Here is a 19,249-nt window from a genome sequence, read left to right as displayed (position 1 = left end):
GGACAGCATCAGTTGGTGAAGAAGAACTGAAGAAAGAAAATGCTGTCGAGGAGCTCTGAGGCCTGGGTTCCAGAATCTGGCCTCCAGGTCAGGCTGCAGCGTCAGGGCCCTGGCCTAGGCCAAGGCCCATGCATCTGGGCCGGCCTCCTGACCAATTCATTTCATTGGGCTTGGGTCCAGGTCAAGGCCTCGGCATCAGGACTGGGCTCCAACTCTATAACAGGGTACCATCAAGCTAGGGTGAGAGAACATAGTACAAAATTTCATCTTTGTGAGACTTTCCTCTCTCCAAATGATGTCAAATCTTCACCAAGGTGTACTGTTCTGTTCGTACGTCTCACTCTACATGAGAAACTGGACCCTAAACCCTAAAGCACCACTAGCACCTCACCTCACCTCGACCTATTAGATGGCCCTCCTATAGAGATATAAATAGTTGCACACCTTGAGGGCTTCCCCAGAGGCTCTCCCTCTGTCTCCCTACCTCCATCCACTCCCTCTCCCTCCCTAAGCACAGAATTGGCTAAATTGCAATTCCAAAAATTTATTGTGAATTGCGTTATAGCCATTTCAGGCATATTGCACAGCTTAACACCAGGAAAAAAGGTGTAGTTATTTCTGGTATTAAAATCGTGCGATAGCATGCTTTATGCTATCGCATGGTGCGATATTGCCCCTCATTTTCATAAACTCCGCCCTGATCCCACCCCTTCCAAACATTTGCATTCATGCCGTGCACTAGCGTTATTATCGCATGCATTTTGATGAATCACCCAGATAGTTTGAAATGGCATGAGACAACAAGCAATTTGTGCACTGCGGGTCAGCATTTAGTGGAATTGGCACCAGCAAAAAGGTTCTGCCATGTGAAATTATTTAATAGGTCCTTTTCAACTTCTTTACCACCCTTATGGAATAGTCTTCCAGTACATATAAAAGTAGAAAATGATCTAAAACTATTTCGGGGAAAAGCTGAAAACATGGATGATGCTCACTATTTTTAGTCAAGTGAGGGAACACTAATGCGGGCGGGGGGTCACGACTACAAGATAAGAGCTTCCTGGTGATAGTAATGAACTGTATTAGATGTTTTATCTTTGATAGTCGAAGAATGTGTTTTATTTGTTTTAAACAATTGTTTTATATTGTATTTTATCTTTGTTGTACATGGCTTTGGGCGTTTTTAACAGTAAGGCAATTAATAAATGTTTGTAATATTAATAATTATAGCAATAATAAAGCAGGTAGATGTATTGATGAATATTTAGCTTATGCATCAAACTTGTCCAGAGTTGTGAGCTGAGTCAGGATTGGGGTCACTGTTGTATTGGAGTTATGCAGATTTTGGTTGGTCAAGACATACAAGCTTGGATTAAATTGGAGCCACTACAATTTAATTAAGTCAAGATTACCTGCTCCCCCTTTTATTAATCTGGAGTGACTTTAGGATCTCTGTCTTGACTAGGAATTGTGCATTGCCTGTTTTCTCATTGTTAATCTTTAAGATTTTTGTATGCTGTGTTACCGAAAATAACTGGTCCTCCAAATCACTGAAAATTAAACACAGATTGGATTATAATATTATAGTGAATAGTATTACACAATTGCTGTTACTAGGAGCAGCGAAATAATTTCTCAGAGTACTTTGTCACACATTCTACTCAATCAACATGCACTTATTATCTAGGGCATTCTAACAGGAAATGTGTATGGTATTCTAACAGAAGTCTCTATGGCATTCTAACAGAAGTCTCTATGGCATTCTAACAGGAAATGTGTATGGTATTGTAACAGGAAAATAAATTGGGCAGTTAGATTTACATCGTGGTCCTTATTTGCTATCATATTGGCTCAAATCATATAAAATGTATATTTCTTGTGCAGATTTCTGGAAATATTCTGTAATTTAGAAAAGGTGTATGTACTGGGTAGGAACAAGAGCTCCTGATGCACAGCAAATCCTGAGTTCTGTAGGAAATAACTTTGTAATCAAAAATACATTGTCTTCTGAGGGATTTTAGTATTTTATATTAGTATACACCCAGGGAGAATAGCTTTCAAGCAAATGTACGTGGCAACATGTTTGCATGTATAAGGCCATGAACAGATCTGCACTAATATTTTATAAGGTGTATGATATATGCGCATTTTATAAAATACACGTCTACCCCACAATGGGTGCATATGTAGACTTATGCATGAATGCATGCAATGCATAGAAAGGGCATATATCAATGCATTGAATGTGGGTACTTTTCCTACTTATTTAAAAAATAGATTTTCCGCACAAAAATAAAGTAGGACTTACTCGGATAAATCAATGAATTTTAAAACATACGTGCATCAAGGAAATTACCAGTTTGATCATTTATTCCACCAGTTCACCTAGGGGGTCATTTTCCAAGGTGTTATCGCGGGAGATAAATTCGCAAATCGCGCTAACAGCCGTTAACGCGATTTGCGAATGCAAATTCGTAATTTAATATTCAGGGGGCGGAGTATATGTAAAATGGGAAACAGGTATTGTGTGCCATGAAACAGCTGCAGTGTTAGCGTGGCTCCTATCATGGCAGAGAGAGAGAGAGAGAGAGAGAGAGAGAGAGAGAGAGAGAGAGAGAGAGAGAGAGAGAGAGAGAGAGAGAGAGAGAGAGAGAGCGCCAGCCTTGCTATAGTGCCTATGCCCTAGACAGGTATTTGTATCCCTATGGGAGGGCCACCTAGTAACTCGAGGTGGGGATTAGGTATGAGCGTAGGGGGTTGGGGGCCACTTGCACATTCAACATGAGACGTACGGAAAGAACAGTGGTCTCTAGTGAAGATTTGCTGGCCGTCGGAGTGAGGAAACTCACTCCAAGAAGAGATTTGGGCAACGTTCTCTCCACCTAGCTTGATGGACACTCTACCTGGGCAACAACAAGCTAGGTGGAGAGAACGTTGCCCAAATCTCTTCTTGGAGTGAGTTTCCTCACTCCAAGAAGAGCAAATCTTCACTAGAGACCACTGTTCTTTCCGTACGTCTCATGTTGAATGTGCAAGTGGCCCCCAACCCCCTACGCTCATACCTAATCCCCACCTCGAGTTACTAGATGGCCCTCCCATAGGGATACAAATACCTGTCTAGGGCATAGGCACTATACGTGTACTGCGACGATTCATTGGTTGTTTTATCGCGGTGCACGATGTTTTCGCAATTTGCGAATCCATTTCCGCAAATGGCGAAAACATCGCGTGACGCGATGTTTCCCCGCTGCACGAAAAATGCCTTATTTGCATGGGACACGCCCCCTCATGCGTTACCACTGCGATATTGGAAAATGAGGCCCCTAGTTCTCCAGGCTATTGAGACCTTTCTGGTTCTTCAGCTTAAACTCTCCCCAGTTCACCCAAATCTCCCACCCAGTCAGTACTACAGAATAAACACATTTAATATCACTTCCGCCAGATAATTAGCAGGAGTAAAATTGCATAAGTAAGTTGGCAAGACTATGTGCATGTCTTTGAAAATTCACCCCACAATGAATATTTCAAGCTGGCCAATTTTTTGAGCTAAGTGGAAATACACCTTTAATTATAAGCTCCTGATATATGTCCATGTCTATATTAGTATTTACTGCATCCTTTTATCCTTCTTGCTCTCATTTTGTTGCCTATCAGTTGTATGCTATTGATATTTTACATTAATTCTCAATATTCTCATAGTGAAATGTTGAAAGAACACAGTGCCTGAATGGTAATCCATGTTTTGTGTCATTCTTCTAGGTTTGCTATTCCATACCACTCTTCCAGGGAAGCTCACCTTTGAAGAAGCAAAACAAGAATGTAAAAATAAGAATTCAGTTCTTGCTACTGTTGGAGACCTGCATGCTGCCTGGAAGAAAGGCTTTGACCGCTGTGACTTTGGCTGGCTGGCTGACGGCAGCGTTCGGTATCCCGTGTCTGTGGCTAGAGCCCAGTGTGGAGGTGGATTGCTTGGGGTGCGGACCAAATACCGCTTTAGCAATCAAACATACTTCCCGGATCCAAAGAGCAAGTTTGATGCCTACTGCATTCAAGGTAAGCAGTTCGGATAATGATTTGTCATATGGGGTTTAGATGTTTGTACTTAATTGCTCCCTTTTCCAAACCTAAGCTGAAGAAGAGTCGCAGTTCAGGTTGGATGGTCATTTCCCTGGCCCAAGAGTGCCTATAATCTAAATTGTAGCTGAGACAATGTACGGTGAAGTGACTTGGCCAAGGTCAGTCTGTCAAAGAAATGGGATTTGAACCTAGGTTTCCCTGGCTCTCAGCCTGCTGTTCTTACCACTAGACTACTCCTCCATAACGGGAAGAGTTTGCTAATATAAGTTTGTTGAAGTAAATTTTCAAAGGTATTTACCTGGGCAAAATGTGAATGTGCCCTCCTCAAATGCATAGGACATGCATAGGACACGTGCTTTAGCCACAGGAAAAAGAGGCGTTACTGTGGCTGTGTTTAAGCCAGGGGAGTAAAACAGTGCCCCCTTCACCACTGCCTGCACAGACAGCAGGTGCAAAGTACACAAATGCTTTTAATGGACACATGCTATACACTTCTAATTTTCGGAGAGAAGCAGTGCGGGTAGCTTCTTTTTGAAAATATGCATAAAGCACGCACGGTAAAAGCAGCCTTATAGTTTGCAACTATGCAGACTGTTTGAAAAATTGCCCCTTTTATGCTTTTTATTAATTGGTATAGCTCCTGATGTAATAACCTTTTTTCCATAGACAAAACATGAAAAAAAATCCTTTAGTATATCAGGCCCTTACTTTGTTAAAAATACATTATCACCATCAGAATTTGTTATAGTTTTTTTTTCCTATTGTGATTATTTTAATATTGCACATACACATAAGCACACACTTATAGACCTTGTAGATATCTCTCTTTAGTAATGACCACCAATCCTGGAAAGATAAAGATGCATGAATCTCACCACAGTGATTGTCCTTTGTGGCTTGTTAGCAAAATTCATAGAGGTTTTAACCCTTCACTTGGCCAGAAAGCCTTTCCATAAAGAACACCAGCAGGTGTATGGCATTTCTTGTGTTCGTATGAGTCTTGAATAATTAGTAACCAATTTTCTTTATAGAAAATATATCAACTAGATTTCTGATTTATATTTTGTGTTGTATATTTGTTCTTCATATGTTTGGACTTAATTTTGCTGGTAAACAGCTCTGTGGCATCCACAGTGGGATCTATTAATTCTATTCTTCTTGAGCCTGGCAATGACAATTAATATTAGCTCAGTTATTTCTTGGGGACGCATGTCTGCCTCTACAGCAGTGTGCATTAACATTTTGGCTAGTCATAAATCTACTGTATTTTTTTTTTCTGTTCTGCCTTAATGATACAGTTTTTTATTTCTAATGCTTGCTAAATTATTGTGCACTCGGTAATATTATATTGGAACAGTAAGTTACAATATGTTAAACGATGTAAATGTTACTTTAAACTAAATGGAAATAAACTGGATTTTAATGCTACCGCAGCCCTGGGCCAAATTTCTCACCATCTATATTCCCAGTTTCTAGTAGTGGTGAGGTGAGCAAGATGCCAGACAAAGAAGTCCTGACAAAGGTTTGGAGTCTAAAGTACATGTATTAAAGTGCCTTTGTTAATACAAGGCAATAGAAGTCAATTTTCAAAACATTTATCTGGCTCAAAGCGAGTTTGAGCCAGGTCAATCTTACCTATTCAAAATTTCCCTCCCCTTTACTCGGCTAAATCTATGCTGGTAAAATTGCTACCCGCATTCATTTAGCTGGACATTCCCAGGGTAGGCTTTTAAATTTAGTTAGGTAGCATGCTATGGAGTGCTACCTGGCAACATCTTTGCCGACAACCTCATTTGCACAAATCCCTGTCCTGAATCTACCCGCACTACATTTAGCTGGATATTCAGGGTTACTTTTAGCCAGATAAGTGCCCCTGAAGATCCGGATAAGGTTAACCGGGCACACGTACCCAGTTGTGCTTAGGACCATAATGCTTAAGACCCTGAGGGATTTCAACGTTTGAGAGAAAGCGCGTTGTGCTTGGGGGCCGCAGTGTACAGAAGGGCGGAGGCTGACAGAGCTCCGCTTGTTTTGGGAACAGGTTCTTGTGTTTGTTCTCCTGCTGCTTCCCTGCTCTAATTCACTCCTCTCAGCCAGGATAGGACCTTATGTGCTGCTGCCAGGACAACAGACTGAGTGGAGGTAAAAGACTGGCACTTGGAGTTTTTGTTGTTTGCAAGAGAGGGAGCCAAAGATCGAGTCAATCAGTGCAACCCACTGAGCTGGGTTCCAGAAAAAAAAAAAATCCCACCCAAGCTACAGATTTTTTGTGGAGAGACTTGTTAGAAAGGCGAATGGACTATATGGATACTTGGTAAAAGTGACTACTGATGAAAAACAGCAGCCAGCTCCGAGAAGCAGGACATCACAGATACGTTTGTCAGTGTACATTGTTTGCCATTGTGTTTCCAGTTTGCACTGTTGCCAGTTCTAGTCTTAATACCCTGGCAGTCCTGGTCTGCTTTTAATTGCAAGGCACAGTAAGTGTTAAAGTCACTATTTTTGCAGAGACTCCATGAGAAGAAACTGTCAGTGTATAATATCCAAGTCTGCTTTTGTATTCTGTCCAGTCTGTCTGTAAGCCATTTGCAGCTGACTCCTCAAACGTGTTCAGTATCCTTAAAGACATGTAATGAATCGACTGCTGTTAGTGACCAAATAATGGATAAAATGTTGTTGTCCTCGAAATGCTAGCCACTAACTTGCCATTTTATAATGAAATGAGTCCTAGTTTTGATTTTCATATTCTTAACAGGTTTACATCCCTCATATATGCTTTTTCATTCTTACTGAAGGTAATTTCAGAGAGGCTTTGGTTCTTGCAGGACCATGGGTACTTTGTACTTGTAGGCCTGCAAGCTGGTTTTTCAATGGGATACTCCTTGCAGGCTGCAGGCATTTGTGGGTGCAAAGTATACAGAATAAACAACATGCAGGGATTTACAAATGAAATCCCCATTTGTAGCTGAGCCGACTCACTCCGCCCTGACTCCAGCTTTGCCACCTTTTCCTTCAGAGGGGGAGAATACTTTTATATTCAACTTGCCCTTGAAGCAGGCGTTTACCAAGGCGAAACACTGACGGTAATGGTTAATAAATCTTCCACCGACTGAAGGCAGACAACATTTGAACCACTTCACTGGAGCTAGTAGAGGTTGCATAATATCTTGACAAGCTAAGTATGCTTTGTATGTATTCGACAAACTTTGAATCAAATAGCTTCAAGTGAAAGACTGTGTTTTAAGTGCAAGTAAAAAAAAAAACAAAAGTAAGAAACAAAAAATAAGCAGAATTTATTTTGACAAGAGCCACATTTTGAGATGTTCAGACATCAACTGGTATCTAATTTTAAGTAGTGCCAACTTGAATTGTGTATGATACCAGAGGGAGAGAAAATAATTTTCCTAGCTTGTAGCCAGATGGACTCAGGACCAATAGGTTATGTGCTCCCAAGATAGCAGATGGAGACGGAGTCAGGTTTCAAAGCTGACGTCACCTTAGATTTACTCCTGCAGTGACCTCAGCCATTCAGTTTCCCTCTGTCTCCTAGCAGATGTGGACTCTATCCCCACACCATCAGCATTGTAGCGGGATTGCAGCACTAGTTCAAAGGAGAAATATACCTTTTGTGCTGCTTTCCATTTTAGGGCTGCACAGTCTGACCTGGAATCCTTCCTGTGTCAGCACTGTGAGGAGGCCCAGGGAGGGCTGGATTCTCAGAACTTTTCCAAGTCCGACCCATTCCAGTCAGGGGACGGGTCAGCCATGGCCTTATCTGGCAGCACCATGGACCTGAGCAATTCCAGAGCTACGTCCTCCCTGGGAGAGGGCAGTTCAGCGGCCCCTACCCCAGTTCCTCCTGGGCCAAATATGGACCCGGCGGCCCTCTCTTGGAATTTTTTCAGGGCCTCAAAGCCTTTGTTCAGGCACAGTCAGTACCTGCCCCTGCCTGGGCTGAGCTCCAGCTGGGAAGGCCTTGCCCTCCCAGTCCAGTCAGCAGGCCTCGGGACATACTTCACCTCATCAAGGGTATCCCTGACAGGGACTCAGACACCATGGATGATGATGGGGATTCACTGGAGGACAGGGAAATCTCTCCAGGCCTGGAGCCATACCGGACCATGCTTCAAGTTTTTCCACAGAGATGAATTACCGGCCCTAGTCTCCCACACGGACCCTATGTTGGAGCCAAAGAAGAACCCCATCCTGGTGTCTCTACGGAAAGCCTCTTGCTATTTCTCCATGCTGGAAGCCATCCAGGAGTTGATTGACCTGGAATGGGACGCCCGGAAGCAACTTTTAAAGGAGGTCGGGCCTTGGAGGCCTTGTATCCTCTGGACCCAGTGGTCAAGGAACACCTGTGTTTCCTGAAAGTGGGCGCCCTGGTCTGTGCCGTCTCGAAGCGAACAACTATCCCTGTAGAGGGAAGAGTGGTCTCGAAGGATGCTCACAATAGGCAGTTGGAATCCATCCTTAAAGAAGCCTTTGATGCGACAGCAATGACACTGCAGATCGCTTCCTGTTGTGCCCTAGTGGCTCACTTGTGTCTGCTTCTCTCGAGAGAGGCAGATAGCTCAGGTGCGCATGCCAGAGAGGCGATCAAACCCGCCGCGGCCTTCCTGGCAGATGCAAGCTCTGACCCAGTGCGTACCTCGGCTAGAAGAGTAGCCTCTGTGGTGGCGGCCAGAAGACAGCTATGGTTGAGAAATTGGTCAGCAGATGCATCTTCTAAGACAAACCTCTCAAAGATGCCCTTTAAGGGATCCCTCCTATTCGGAAGCGAATTGGAGAACCTAGCCAGTAAGTGGGGTGAATCTCCAGTGCCCTGGCTACCGGAAGAAAAGAAAAAGAGGTCACAGTACCCCTCACCCATGAAGGGTCAGGCCAGGGGCTCCCAGCACTTTTGGCCCTACAGAAACTCATCACTACAGTCATCTCGACCCTCAGAAAGGTCTCAGTCCTTTCGGAACTGACAACCAAAAAGAGAAACAGGTTCAGGCTCAGGTTTGACCCGAACTTCCCAATGAAATTTGGCCAATCCATCCATGGGACGAGGAGATAGGGGGCCGACTATCCCTCTTTTATAAGCAGTGGGTCAAGATCACATCTGACAAATGGGTACTGGACATCATACGAGAAGGTTACGCTCTAGAATTGCGCAGCATCCCTCAGGACAGGTTTATGATGTCACCTTGCCACTCCCAGTACAAGAAACTGGCAGTCGAATCCATACTGATAAGGCTTCTCAGTCTGAGGGCTATAACTCCGATACCTACATCCCAAGTAAATATGGAGCGTTATTCCATCTATTTCATCGTGCCCAGAAAGAGGGTTCATTCCGATCCATCCTGGATCTCAAGAGCGTCAACCATCATCTGCAGATTATTCACTTCTGCATGGAAACTCTTCACTCTGTCATAATGGCAGTGCAACAGGGAGAGGTCCTAACCTCCTCCCTGGACTTCTTGGAGGCCTACCTTCATATTCCAATCCATCAAAACCACTAGCATTTTCTATGCTTTGTGGTACTGGGCTGCCATTACCAGTTCCGGGTGTTGCCCTTCAGCCTGGCAACCAACCCCAGAACATTCTCCAAAAATATGGTGGTTGTGGCGTCAACACTGAGGAAAGAAGTGATCCTGGTGCATCCTTACTTGGACAACTGGCTGATCTGGGCAAAGTCGTTGGAAGAGAGAAACGTGACCAGCAGGGTCAGCTCTTTCCTACAGGAACTCGGTTGAGTTGTGAACATGGACAAGAGCAGCCTCAAGTCCTCCCAGTCCTTAGAGTTCCTGGGGGACTGATTGACACCAAGCAGGACAAGGGCTTCCTCCTTCCCTCAAGGAGAAGGAAACTGATGGACCAAGTGTGCCGGTTGACGAACACAGTGCGCCCCATGGTGTGGGACTATCTCCAGATCCTCAGCCTCATGGCATCAACCCTGGAAGTAGTACTGGGGTGAGGGCACACATGCGGCCTCTCCAACTCTCCCTACTCTCATGCTGGAACCCACTGCCTCAAGACTACTCGATTTGCCTCCACCTACCGATGGAAGTATGCTCTCGGCTCCAGTGATGGCTACAGGAAGTTCACCTAAGCAAGGGTGTAACTCTGTCCCCAACAAGCTGGATCATTCTCATGATGGACATGAGCCTCCAATGGTGGGGAGCTCACTGTAGGAATTGACAACCCAGGGGCGATGGACCGAGGAAGAGGCGAACTGGAACATAAACCGCCTAGAAGCGCGAGCGGTCAGATTAATATGCCTGCATTTCAGCCACAGGCTCCAGGGGCAAGCAATCCGAATGATGTTGGACAACGCAACAACGGTTGCCTACATCAATCACCAAGGTGGAACCAAAAGCCATCAAGTGTCTCTGGAAATAGACCTCCTTATGGAATGGGCGGAGTTAAACCGACAAGGGATCTTGGCCTCTCACATTGCAAGAAAAGACAATGTCAGAGCAGACTTTCTCAGCAGGGAAAGCCTGGATCCAGGGGAATGGATATTGTTGACCAGAGATTTCCAGCTTCCAGTAGACTGCTGGGGCCACCCATCCTTTGACCTACTGGCTACATCACACAATGCAAAGGTTCCCTGGTTCTTCAGTCGCAGATGAGATCAGTGCTCCTAAGGGATCAACGCCCTTGTCCAGACCTGGCCATAAGAGGACTTACTGTGCACCTTCCCTCCGTGGCCTCTACTGGGCAAGATCATCCGCAAGATTGAACACCACAGAGGACTAGTCCTGCTGGTGGCCCCGGATTGGCCTAGGCGCCCGTGGTATACAGACATGCGGAGGCTTCTCGTGGAGAGTCCCCTTTGCCTCCCCTTGCACAGGGACCTTCTCCAACAAGGTCTGATTCTTCACGAAGATCCAATTCTATTCTCCCTTATGGTCTGGCCCTTCAGAAGGCTCGCCTGACGAAGCATGGATATTCGGCGGCCGTGATTGCCACCTTGCTCCATTTGCGGAAGTTCTCAACGTCCCTGGTGTAAGTATGGATCTGGAGAATATTTGAGGCCTGGTGCAAGGAGCACAGGGTGCCCCCGCGAATGGCCAAGATCACCATGATCCTGGAATTTTTACTGGACAGCCTGAACAAAGGATTGTCCCTCAACTCCTTGGAGGTCCAGGTGCCAGCTCTCTCCTGCATCAGGGCCGAGGTGAGCAGAACCCATATATCGGCACCTGGACTTGGCCCATTTCCTAAAAGGGGTTAAATAACTTTGACCATCCTTAAAGTGGCCGGTTCCCCTATCGAACCTCAATCTAGTATTGGACTTTCTGGCAGGGCCTTCCTTCAGACCAATTGCATTTCCTTGATAGCCACCTGAGCTACTTCCCCTCAAATCTTGGAGCTATGAGTGAAGAACAAGGAGAACGCTTCCACCAAGACATCAAGACCATGGAACATAGATATCAAGGCAGTTGGAACACAAACATGATGGCAGACTACTGCTGGTGTTTACAGCGTGACAACCCTGATCATAACTATTCCAGAGCATCCAAAAAGAGAAAATTTCTCCCCAACAATTAAAATTTACACAACTATTGCTCTCTTGGTTAGACAATAGACTCATTTTTTTGCCTAAAACAAGTATATTACATGCTATTGCTTCTTCAGAACTTCTTATTACCCTTGATATTCGACTTTATAATCTTTAATCAAACATTTCTCATTTGTGAAAAAATTTGACATATTGCATATTTTTTGACTTCATATTTGGAATCAGCACCTTTCATTTGGGTAAAATCAGCAAAAATAATTAGGTCAGCTGAAAACATTTTTTCAAATGTAGAACAGTGTTATCATTGTTTACCACTCTCACCTTAACAGGTGGTTCCTGGCAGCTATCTCTGGCCAAGTGGGACATAGAAAAGACTGTATTTATAACATTGGGTTTGCATGAGTGTCAATATATGCCTTTTGGGTTGTGTAAAACACCTGTGAGTTTCCGAAGACTGAGGCAATGATATCTTGGGAGCCTCTATCACAGTAAGATTAGAGCCCCTGCAATGATAATTTACACTCAATACTTATATCTAAATAAGCTGTAAAACAGGCTGGATATGACCTATATACCGCAGGCTAGTTAAGAAATACAATTTAAGTTGAGTTCCATCACAGTTTTGGGGAAATGCTTTAACCAGCTCATAAATGTGGGCCAGGATCTGGGTACATGGAGAATATTCACTGGATCCACACAGCTTGCTCAGAAACCTGTTCAATTGCAGGGAACCCTAAGGAATTCCCAGAAATTGCCTCTTAAAGCCTCGAGGATCAAACAAGTTCCTCAGGGGTCAGACCACTGAAAAATATTAGGCGGTAGCTACCTGTTCTTGTATTTTTCTAATCCACTCTGTGGCTTGGCACATAAACCATCAACCTATGATCAAGCAGACCCCCGGTTTAAGGTCATTAAGAGCACTTTTTGCCCTAACAATTTCAAATTTGTCCGACTGTACTTGGATGATATTATCATCTACTCAGAGAGTTTAATAGCACACAGAACATCAGAGTATGATTTTCTCTGGATTAGGGCAGTATGGGTTTAAAATGCAGTCTGACAATTTCATTTTATGTCAAAACAAAGTTGCCTAATTTGATCACATAATTTTAACCCAAGGCATTGCTCCTGATCCAGCAAAAATAGAAGCTGTGCAGAAATGGCCAGTCCCAGTGGCTGTAAGAGATGTATGCCATCTACTTGTCTTTACTGACTGTTATGAAAAATTTGTAAAGCAATATACCACTGTGGTATGAGTGATCCAGAATTTATTCACAGGGAGTTAAGCTACATCCAAATAATAATGCCTTGAATTAGACAGACAAATGCACACATTCTCAAAAAAACATTAACATTAACATTTGTTAGCATATTTTGATTCCATTCTGGCTTTATTCAATTGCCAGCTTCAATGGACTGGGTGGTGATGCATAAATACAAGAACAAGATGGCCAAGAGAGAGTTATTGCACTTGCCTGCAGGAGACTAGGGCCAGCCAAAGGAATGAGGAAAATTGTCGCTCGTTATGCCTGGAACTTCCTGCTGTTGTTTGGGCTGTTACCCAAAAATTAAGAGATGATTTTGCTGGTGGAAAATTTGTGACTTTTGCTGATAATGATCTATTGATCTCTCTAAAAACTGCTTGGTTGTATGCTATGTTGAATTTCAAATTCTCTACTAAATTTTAGTCTGGACTCAAAAATAGGAAATATATATTATCCAGATTTTCAGTCAAAGACAAATCAGAAACATCAACCCAAACTAATGGTTAGAGATGCCTTTTAGGCATCAGATGAAACCAACCTACTAAGCCAGAAAATGAGTAACCGATTAGTGCTTCTTTGATAGAGCTGGAAGCTTAAGCTATCAATTGTTAACTTGAGAACTTGAAAAAAAATCCGAGTTCTGTATCATCAAATGAATGGGAAACATTGTCATAATTCATAGAAAATTTGGTTAGACAAGAACACTTATTGTGTTGGTTAGAGGAGTGCTAATTCAGAATCAGTAATGACCTCAGTTATGGAAGTTGCTTCAACAAATTTAGATATTTCTGAACAAAACATCTGACCCTCAACCTCTGTCATAATTATTCTGGTCACTGAGGGAAAATGGAAGTTTTAAGAGATATTTTAAGAATGTTTCCAATAGACAGGGCTAATAGAAGATGCATCGACATGGCTGGTCTAGTGCCCAATATGTTACCAAAGCAAAATACAAAGCACTTTTTTATTCCATTGACATAAAATAACCATTAGAATTAATTATGTTATATCATCCTCAATTACCAATGAGAGAGAATGGCATAAATTATGTATTTGTCATGGCAGACCATTTCTCAAAATTTCTAGTGATAACAGTCAAATACTGTATCATGAGAATCCACAGAAGTTTTTGTGAAAAGTTTAATTGAACGTTACAGCTATCGAGAAAAGGTGTTGTTAGACCAGAGTCAATCCTCTGTGGCAAAATTATTCCAAGAAATCTGCCAGCTGTATGGCACAAAGAAAATTGCTATCATCACTTGTAGATCTTCTGTGAAAGAACAAACCAAGTTTTGCTCAGGTTAATACCTCTGGAAATAGAAAATTGAAGTAATAGGCCTTGACAGCTGTCAAAGTCACAATGTTTTATAGTCACATCATGCAGATACCTACAGGGTTTTAATTTATCAATAACTTTTTAGGAGGCTTACAGAACTACTGGTAGATATGCAACTGTTCAAGACAGAAGCAATACCCACAAGAGAAGAGGATCTGACAGAGTCAGTTAAAAATGATTCAACATGGGCAGGAATAACGTCATTAAAAATCAGCAAATGGGTCTTATTGAGAAATGAGAGAAAAAACAAAAATTGATCCCAAATGGTTTTATGACATTTTAACATTGGAAGGGTAATTTTGTAACATTGTGGGTAACTTAACATGTAGAACCTATCAGATCGACTTTAAAAGTGTTGCTTGTGCAAACATGTCCACATACGCACGTATGTCGCCGTGCACGAGCACCACAGATTTTAGAAAGCCACAAAATACACGTGTATGTATCCATGCGTTTGTGAGGAAAAAGGGGCAGGGAATAGGCGGGGCATGGGCGGAGCATGGGAGTTCGGGGCAGGGCCAAGACTTATGCCCTCTGTATTTTAAAAGTGAAAACCACAGCGTGCGTATGTTAGATATCCATGTAACTTTACTGCTAATCCTGATGAGGAGCAAGCCTGTAGATCTCAAGTTTTAGGGCTTTTAGAACAGGGTGAGGGTTCCAGATGAACTCAGCGGCATGCAGGATGAAGAAGAACCAAAGCAGTCTGAAAGACCTCCATATTTATTGGCAAACTGGTGGACTAATTGGAAGACTAGGAATGTTCCATGCGCGAGCATGCTTTAAAATTTGCTGACATACACATGTAAAAGCTGACTAAATCCTATGGAAGACACTAGCATGCTAGCTGTGCTTGAGTAAACTCTTAAAATTAGGATCATACTTGCATGCAGTTGCTGTATTTTACAACATACGCACGCAAGGGGGAACGATTAAAAATTCCAGTGTATCATTGCTTGTGTGCCGATATGAACGTGTATGGGTGAATATGCACTCATGTTAAAATTACCATCTATGCAAATAAGTTACAACAATTTTCAAAGTGAAATTCTGTGCATAAATTCCCTTGGAAAGTATTCCAAAGTACATGCCCATTCTTCTCCACACAGTTATACCTGCTACTTTTGGAAAGCATAACTTGTGCTGGTGAATTTACATGCATACTTTTTAAAAACAAAAGTATGCGGGTAATTTTCAAAAAGGATTTACATGCTTAAAACTGGGCTTTTGAAAATTGCTATAATAAATGCGATTGAATTGTCAATAGGTTTTACATGCATTAACTACACTTTAAAGGGTGAATTTTAAAAGACCTGCTATGTTTAAAAGGCCCATATACGTGAGTATCTGTAACAAATACGAGTGACTCATATTTTAAAGTGGCCTGATTATGCACGTATATGTGTGTATGTGAGCAACCCAATGTGCGGGAAAAAGGGGTGGAGTCAGGGCATGATGGGGCATTCTGGGGCAGAGCCAATATTTACATTTGGAAATCCATATTTTAAATCCGGCGGCCACAGTGTGCGTAGGCTCTTAGCTGTACATATTTACTTCTGTTCTTGATGAGGTGAAAGTCTTAAGAAAACTCATTTTAGGCCAAAAACTACTAGGTGAGGGGTCTGGGTAAACAGGAGAGAGTGAAGATTGAAGAACCAGAGGAGTCTGGATGACTTTGAGAGAGAATGGACAAACTGGTGCAATAATTAGTAAAACTGGGAATGTCCTTCACATGAGCATGTTTAAAAATCTGCTTTTTTGCATGCATTAAAGCAAAAAAACTTGTAAGATGTGAGGGGTAGCATGGGTATGAGCCCTTTGTGCTGTATTGTAGTTGACATAGCCTCATAGGCGAACTGGCAGTTGACGGAAGTGCCCAGTAGCAGGACAGATTGGAGCTTTATCTATACTAGCCGCTTCCCCCACAGGTTGAGCCCTTGGATTATGGTCAGCAGCTCTTAGGCGGGTCCCTAGGGTGATGAAGAGAACTAGAGTCCAAAGATTGGGGCAGACAGCTAATAAGAATGGTCAGGTCCAAGCAGCAGGCAATCATAGTTAGGTCCAAGTGAGAGGTCAAGATCCAGAGAGGTCAAGATCCAGAGGGGGTCAAAAACACACAGAAGATGCTGGACGAGATGGACAGGACAAGGCAAGGCTGGACAAAGAAGACTATGTGAGACAAGGTTAGAGAGACAAGGATGGATGAAGCAAGGCTGGAAGATGAGGCAAGGCAAGGCTGGATGAGGCAAGGATGGAGGACGAGATAAGGCAAGACTGGAAGATGAGGAAAGGCAAGACTGGAGAAGAAATAGGAATGCAGGACACAGGAACACCAAACAACAAGCACTGCAAGGCAGAAGACCCATTGCTGAGGTGCCGCTGATAGTCCACGGCTGCCTTAAGTAGTATATGAGTGGGTGATGTCACTGGAAGGCGCTGGGTTCGGGTTTCCCATGCTGGTCCCTTTAAACATAGGCATGTGCTATGCACATGTACTTAGAGCAAGATCTGGTAGGAGCAGAAGCATGGCAGGGCCTGGACTCCAAATCAGTGTGTAGGTCATACAGCGTGGCACTGGTAGGCTGAAATGGCATTCCTGCCGCATGCAAATTGAAGCAGAGTGGGAAGTAAGTGAGATGGCTCATGGTGGCCTTCCCCACACATCATAACAATACCCTACCTTCAAAGACCCCTCCCTAGTCTTCTGGCCTTGTGTTTCCTTGGAAATCTCCTGTGGAATCTAGAGATGAGATAGGAGCTTGCAAATTGGAGGCCGGCTCCCAAGAATTCTCTTTGGGTCCATAATTTTTCCAGGAGATAAGATACTGCAACTGGTTGTGGACTCTTTCAGAATCTAAAATCTCCTGGACCTTGAATTGAGTATTTTCTTCCATTACAACTTTGGTGGACTGGGGAGGCGGTCTGCCTGGCCAGGATAGAATTGCAAGTTTCAACATGGAAAACATTGTGAATCCATAAAGATGCTGATAATTTGAGCATGTAAGCCACAGGACTCAGCTGTCACTCAATGAGAAATGTACCCATGAATTGCGGTGTAAACTAAAGATGGAATCATCAAGCATAGGTTTTTAGTACTGAAACAAACCAGATTTCTTGGATGAAGTTGAGGCATTGGGTGACGTTTCTTGTCTGCGTGTTTTTTTAAAATGCTCTGCTGCTTATTATAGGAGGTGGTATATCTTCTGTCACAGTTCCTGGAGTTCCTGTCCCATCAGGTTGGTTACCAGACAAAGAAGAGGGTTGGGAAACACCAAGGAATTTATTAATATATCTCGTAAGAAAAAGCCTGACTCAGGCCGAGTTTCGCTCTATTTCGAAATGCTTCAGGGGCTGTTTAAGCAGGTTTTAGAAAAAAGCTGAAGGTTGTCCATTAACAGATATCCATATGGATTTCTTGCTATGAGACTTATATTCCTGTGAACAAAGCATCTTGTAACAACTGCAAGCCAACCAGATATCTGTTAATGGACAACCTTCGGCTTTTTTCTAAAACCTGCTTAAACAGCCCCTGAAGCAGCTCAAAATAGAGGGGCGGTCTTTATTTGGGGCCACCAGTAGTGCCGGACATTAATTCCAGGGTTTGGGTGATACCTGTGTGGCCCACCAAGTGGGAGTCATGAGCCCACTGAAGAACCTTCTATCATAGGTGCTGGGGAGCCACAGTCTTCCCAGGAGGAACTCTGAATGTGGCAACAACCACAGTCTTCGCAGGGTCGGTGATATGCTGTGGAGATTCCAGAAAGCCCTCAGTATCAAAGGAGCATGAGAGAGGGAATTGGCTCGTCAGTTCTTCTGAGTGGGACGGTACTGCAACTCAAATTCAAACCAATTAAAAACAGTGACCAGTGGCTTGCTAGGAGTTTAGTTTCTGTGCTTGCACTAGATGTCCTAAGTTTTTGTTATCTGATAGATAATTACTGGATGCTTGGCTCCTTCCAGCAGGTGTCACCAATCCTCTAAGGCTAGCTTGACTGCTAGCAGCTCACAATCACCAATTGTATAATTCTCCCTGCCAGAAAGAATTTTTTGAAAAGTAGGAGCAGATCATGAATGTAAAATTCTGGTTATTCTATAGGACAGTGCCCTCCCCAAGGGTAGATGCATCTCCCTCCAGAATGAATTGCTTGGATGGATCTAGGTGGCATAGGCACAGATCAAGGAAGAACTGTTCTTTGAGATGTTCGAAAACTCAGAGAGCGTCCTTAGTCCAGTTATTGGTGTCTGTGTCCTTTTTAGTTAGGGCTATGAGCAGAGCAGCCAAGGAGGGATAATCATAGATAAATTGCCTATAGTAATTTGCAAACCCAGGAAGCAGTGCAGCGCCTTAAGGTCCACGGGCTGAGGCCAATCCAGTATGGCCTTTAATTTATCTGGGTCCGTGCATAGGCCTTGGTGAGAGATATATCCTAAGAAGGGAAGTTCTTCTTGTTCTGTAAGTTGGTGTAGAAGTGGTGCTCACAGACTCTGGAGGACCTGTTACACATGACATTGATGCTCAGTCAAAGACTTGGAAAGACTAGGATATTATCCAGGTAAACTATCACAAGGGAATAGAGGAGGTTCTGGAAGATCTTGTTGCCTATAAATTGAGAAACTGCAGGGGCATTGCATTAGGTATTTATAGTGTTCGTCACGGGTGTTAAAGGCGGTCTTCCATTCATTGCCTTCACAGATTCTGATCAGGTTGTATGCCCCAACTGAAAGTCCAATTTGGTAAATATCTGCATGCTTTGAAGACAGTCAAAGAGCTCAGAGATCAAGGGAAGAGGATAGCGATTATTCTTGGTAATGGAGTTAAGACCACAATAGTCAATGCAAGGACGTAATGACCCATTCTTCTGTCTTATGAAAAATAATCCAGCCCCGGCGGGTGACAAACAGTAGTGAATGATGCCTCTGTCCAAATTATATTTTGTCAGAGCCTCTGTCTCAGGAGCAGAGGGTGGGTAGACTCTGATTCTGGGTGGAACCTTGCCAGGGACCAAGTTTATTGCACAGTCGTAGGAGCGATGAGGCGGCAGAATATCTGCCAGTTGT

At 43.3% G+C, this 19,249-nt stretch overlaps 1 protein-coding gene across 1 annotated transcript in view; it reads left to right on the top strand.

Annotated features, from left to right (window-relative positions):
• VCAN (versican) overlaps positions 1-19,249 on the top strand; it is a 298,710-nt gene that overhangs the window by 63,035 nt on the left and 216,426 nt on the right. The window contains exon 7 of the mRNA XM_029573809.1: positions 3,760-4,053. Coding sequence (XP_029429669.1) covers positions 3,760-4,053 — 294 coding nt within the window. The remainder of the gene's footprint in view (positions 1-3,759; positions 4,054-19,249) is intronic.

The sequence above is a fragment of the Rhinatrema bivittatum genome, chromosome 1 (assembly GCF_901001135.1).
Source record: "Rhinatrema bivittatum chromosome 1, aRhiBiv1.1, whole genome shotgun sequence".
Lineage (NCBI taxonomy): Eukaryota > Metazoa > Chordata > Amphibia > Gymnophiona > Rhinatrematidae > Rhinatrema > Rhinatrema bivittatum.
This window is presented reverse-complemented; position numbering and strand designations above follow the sequence as displayed.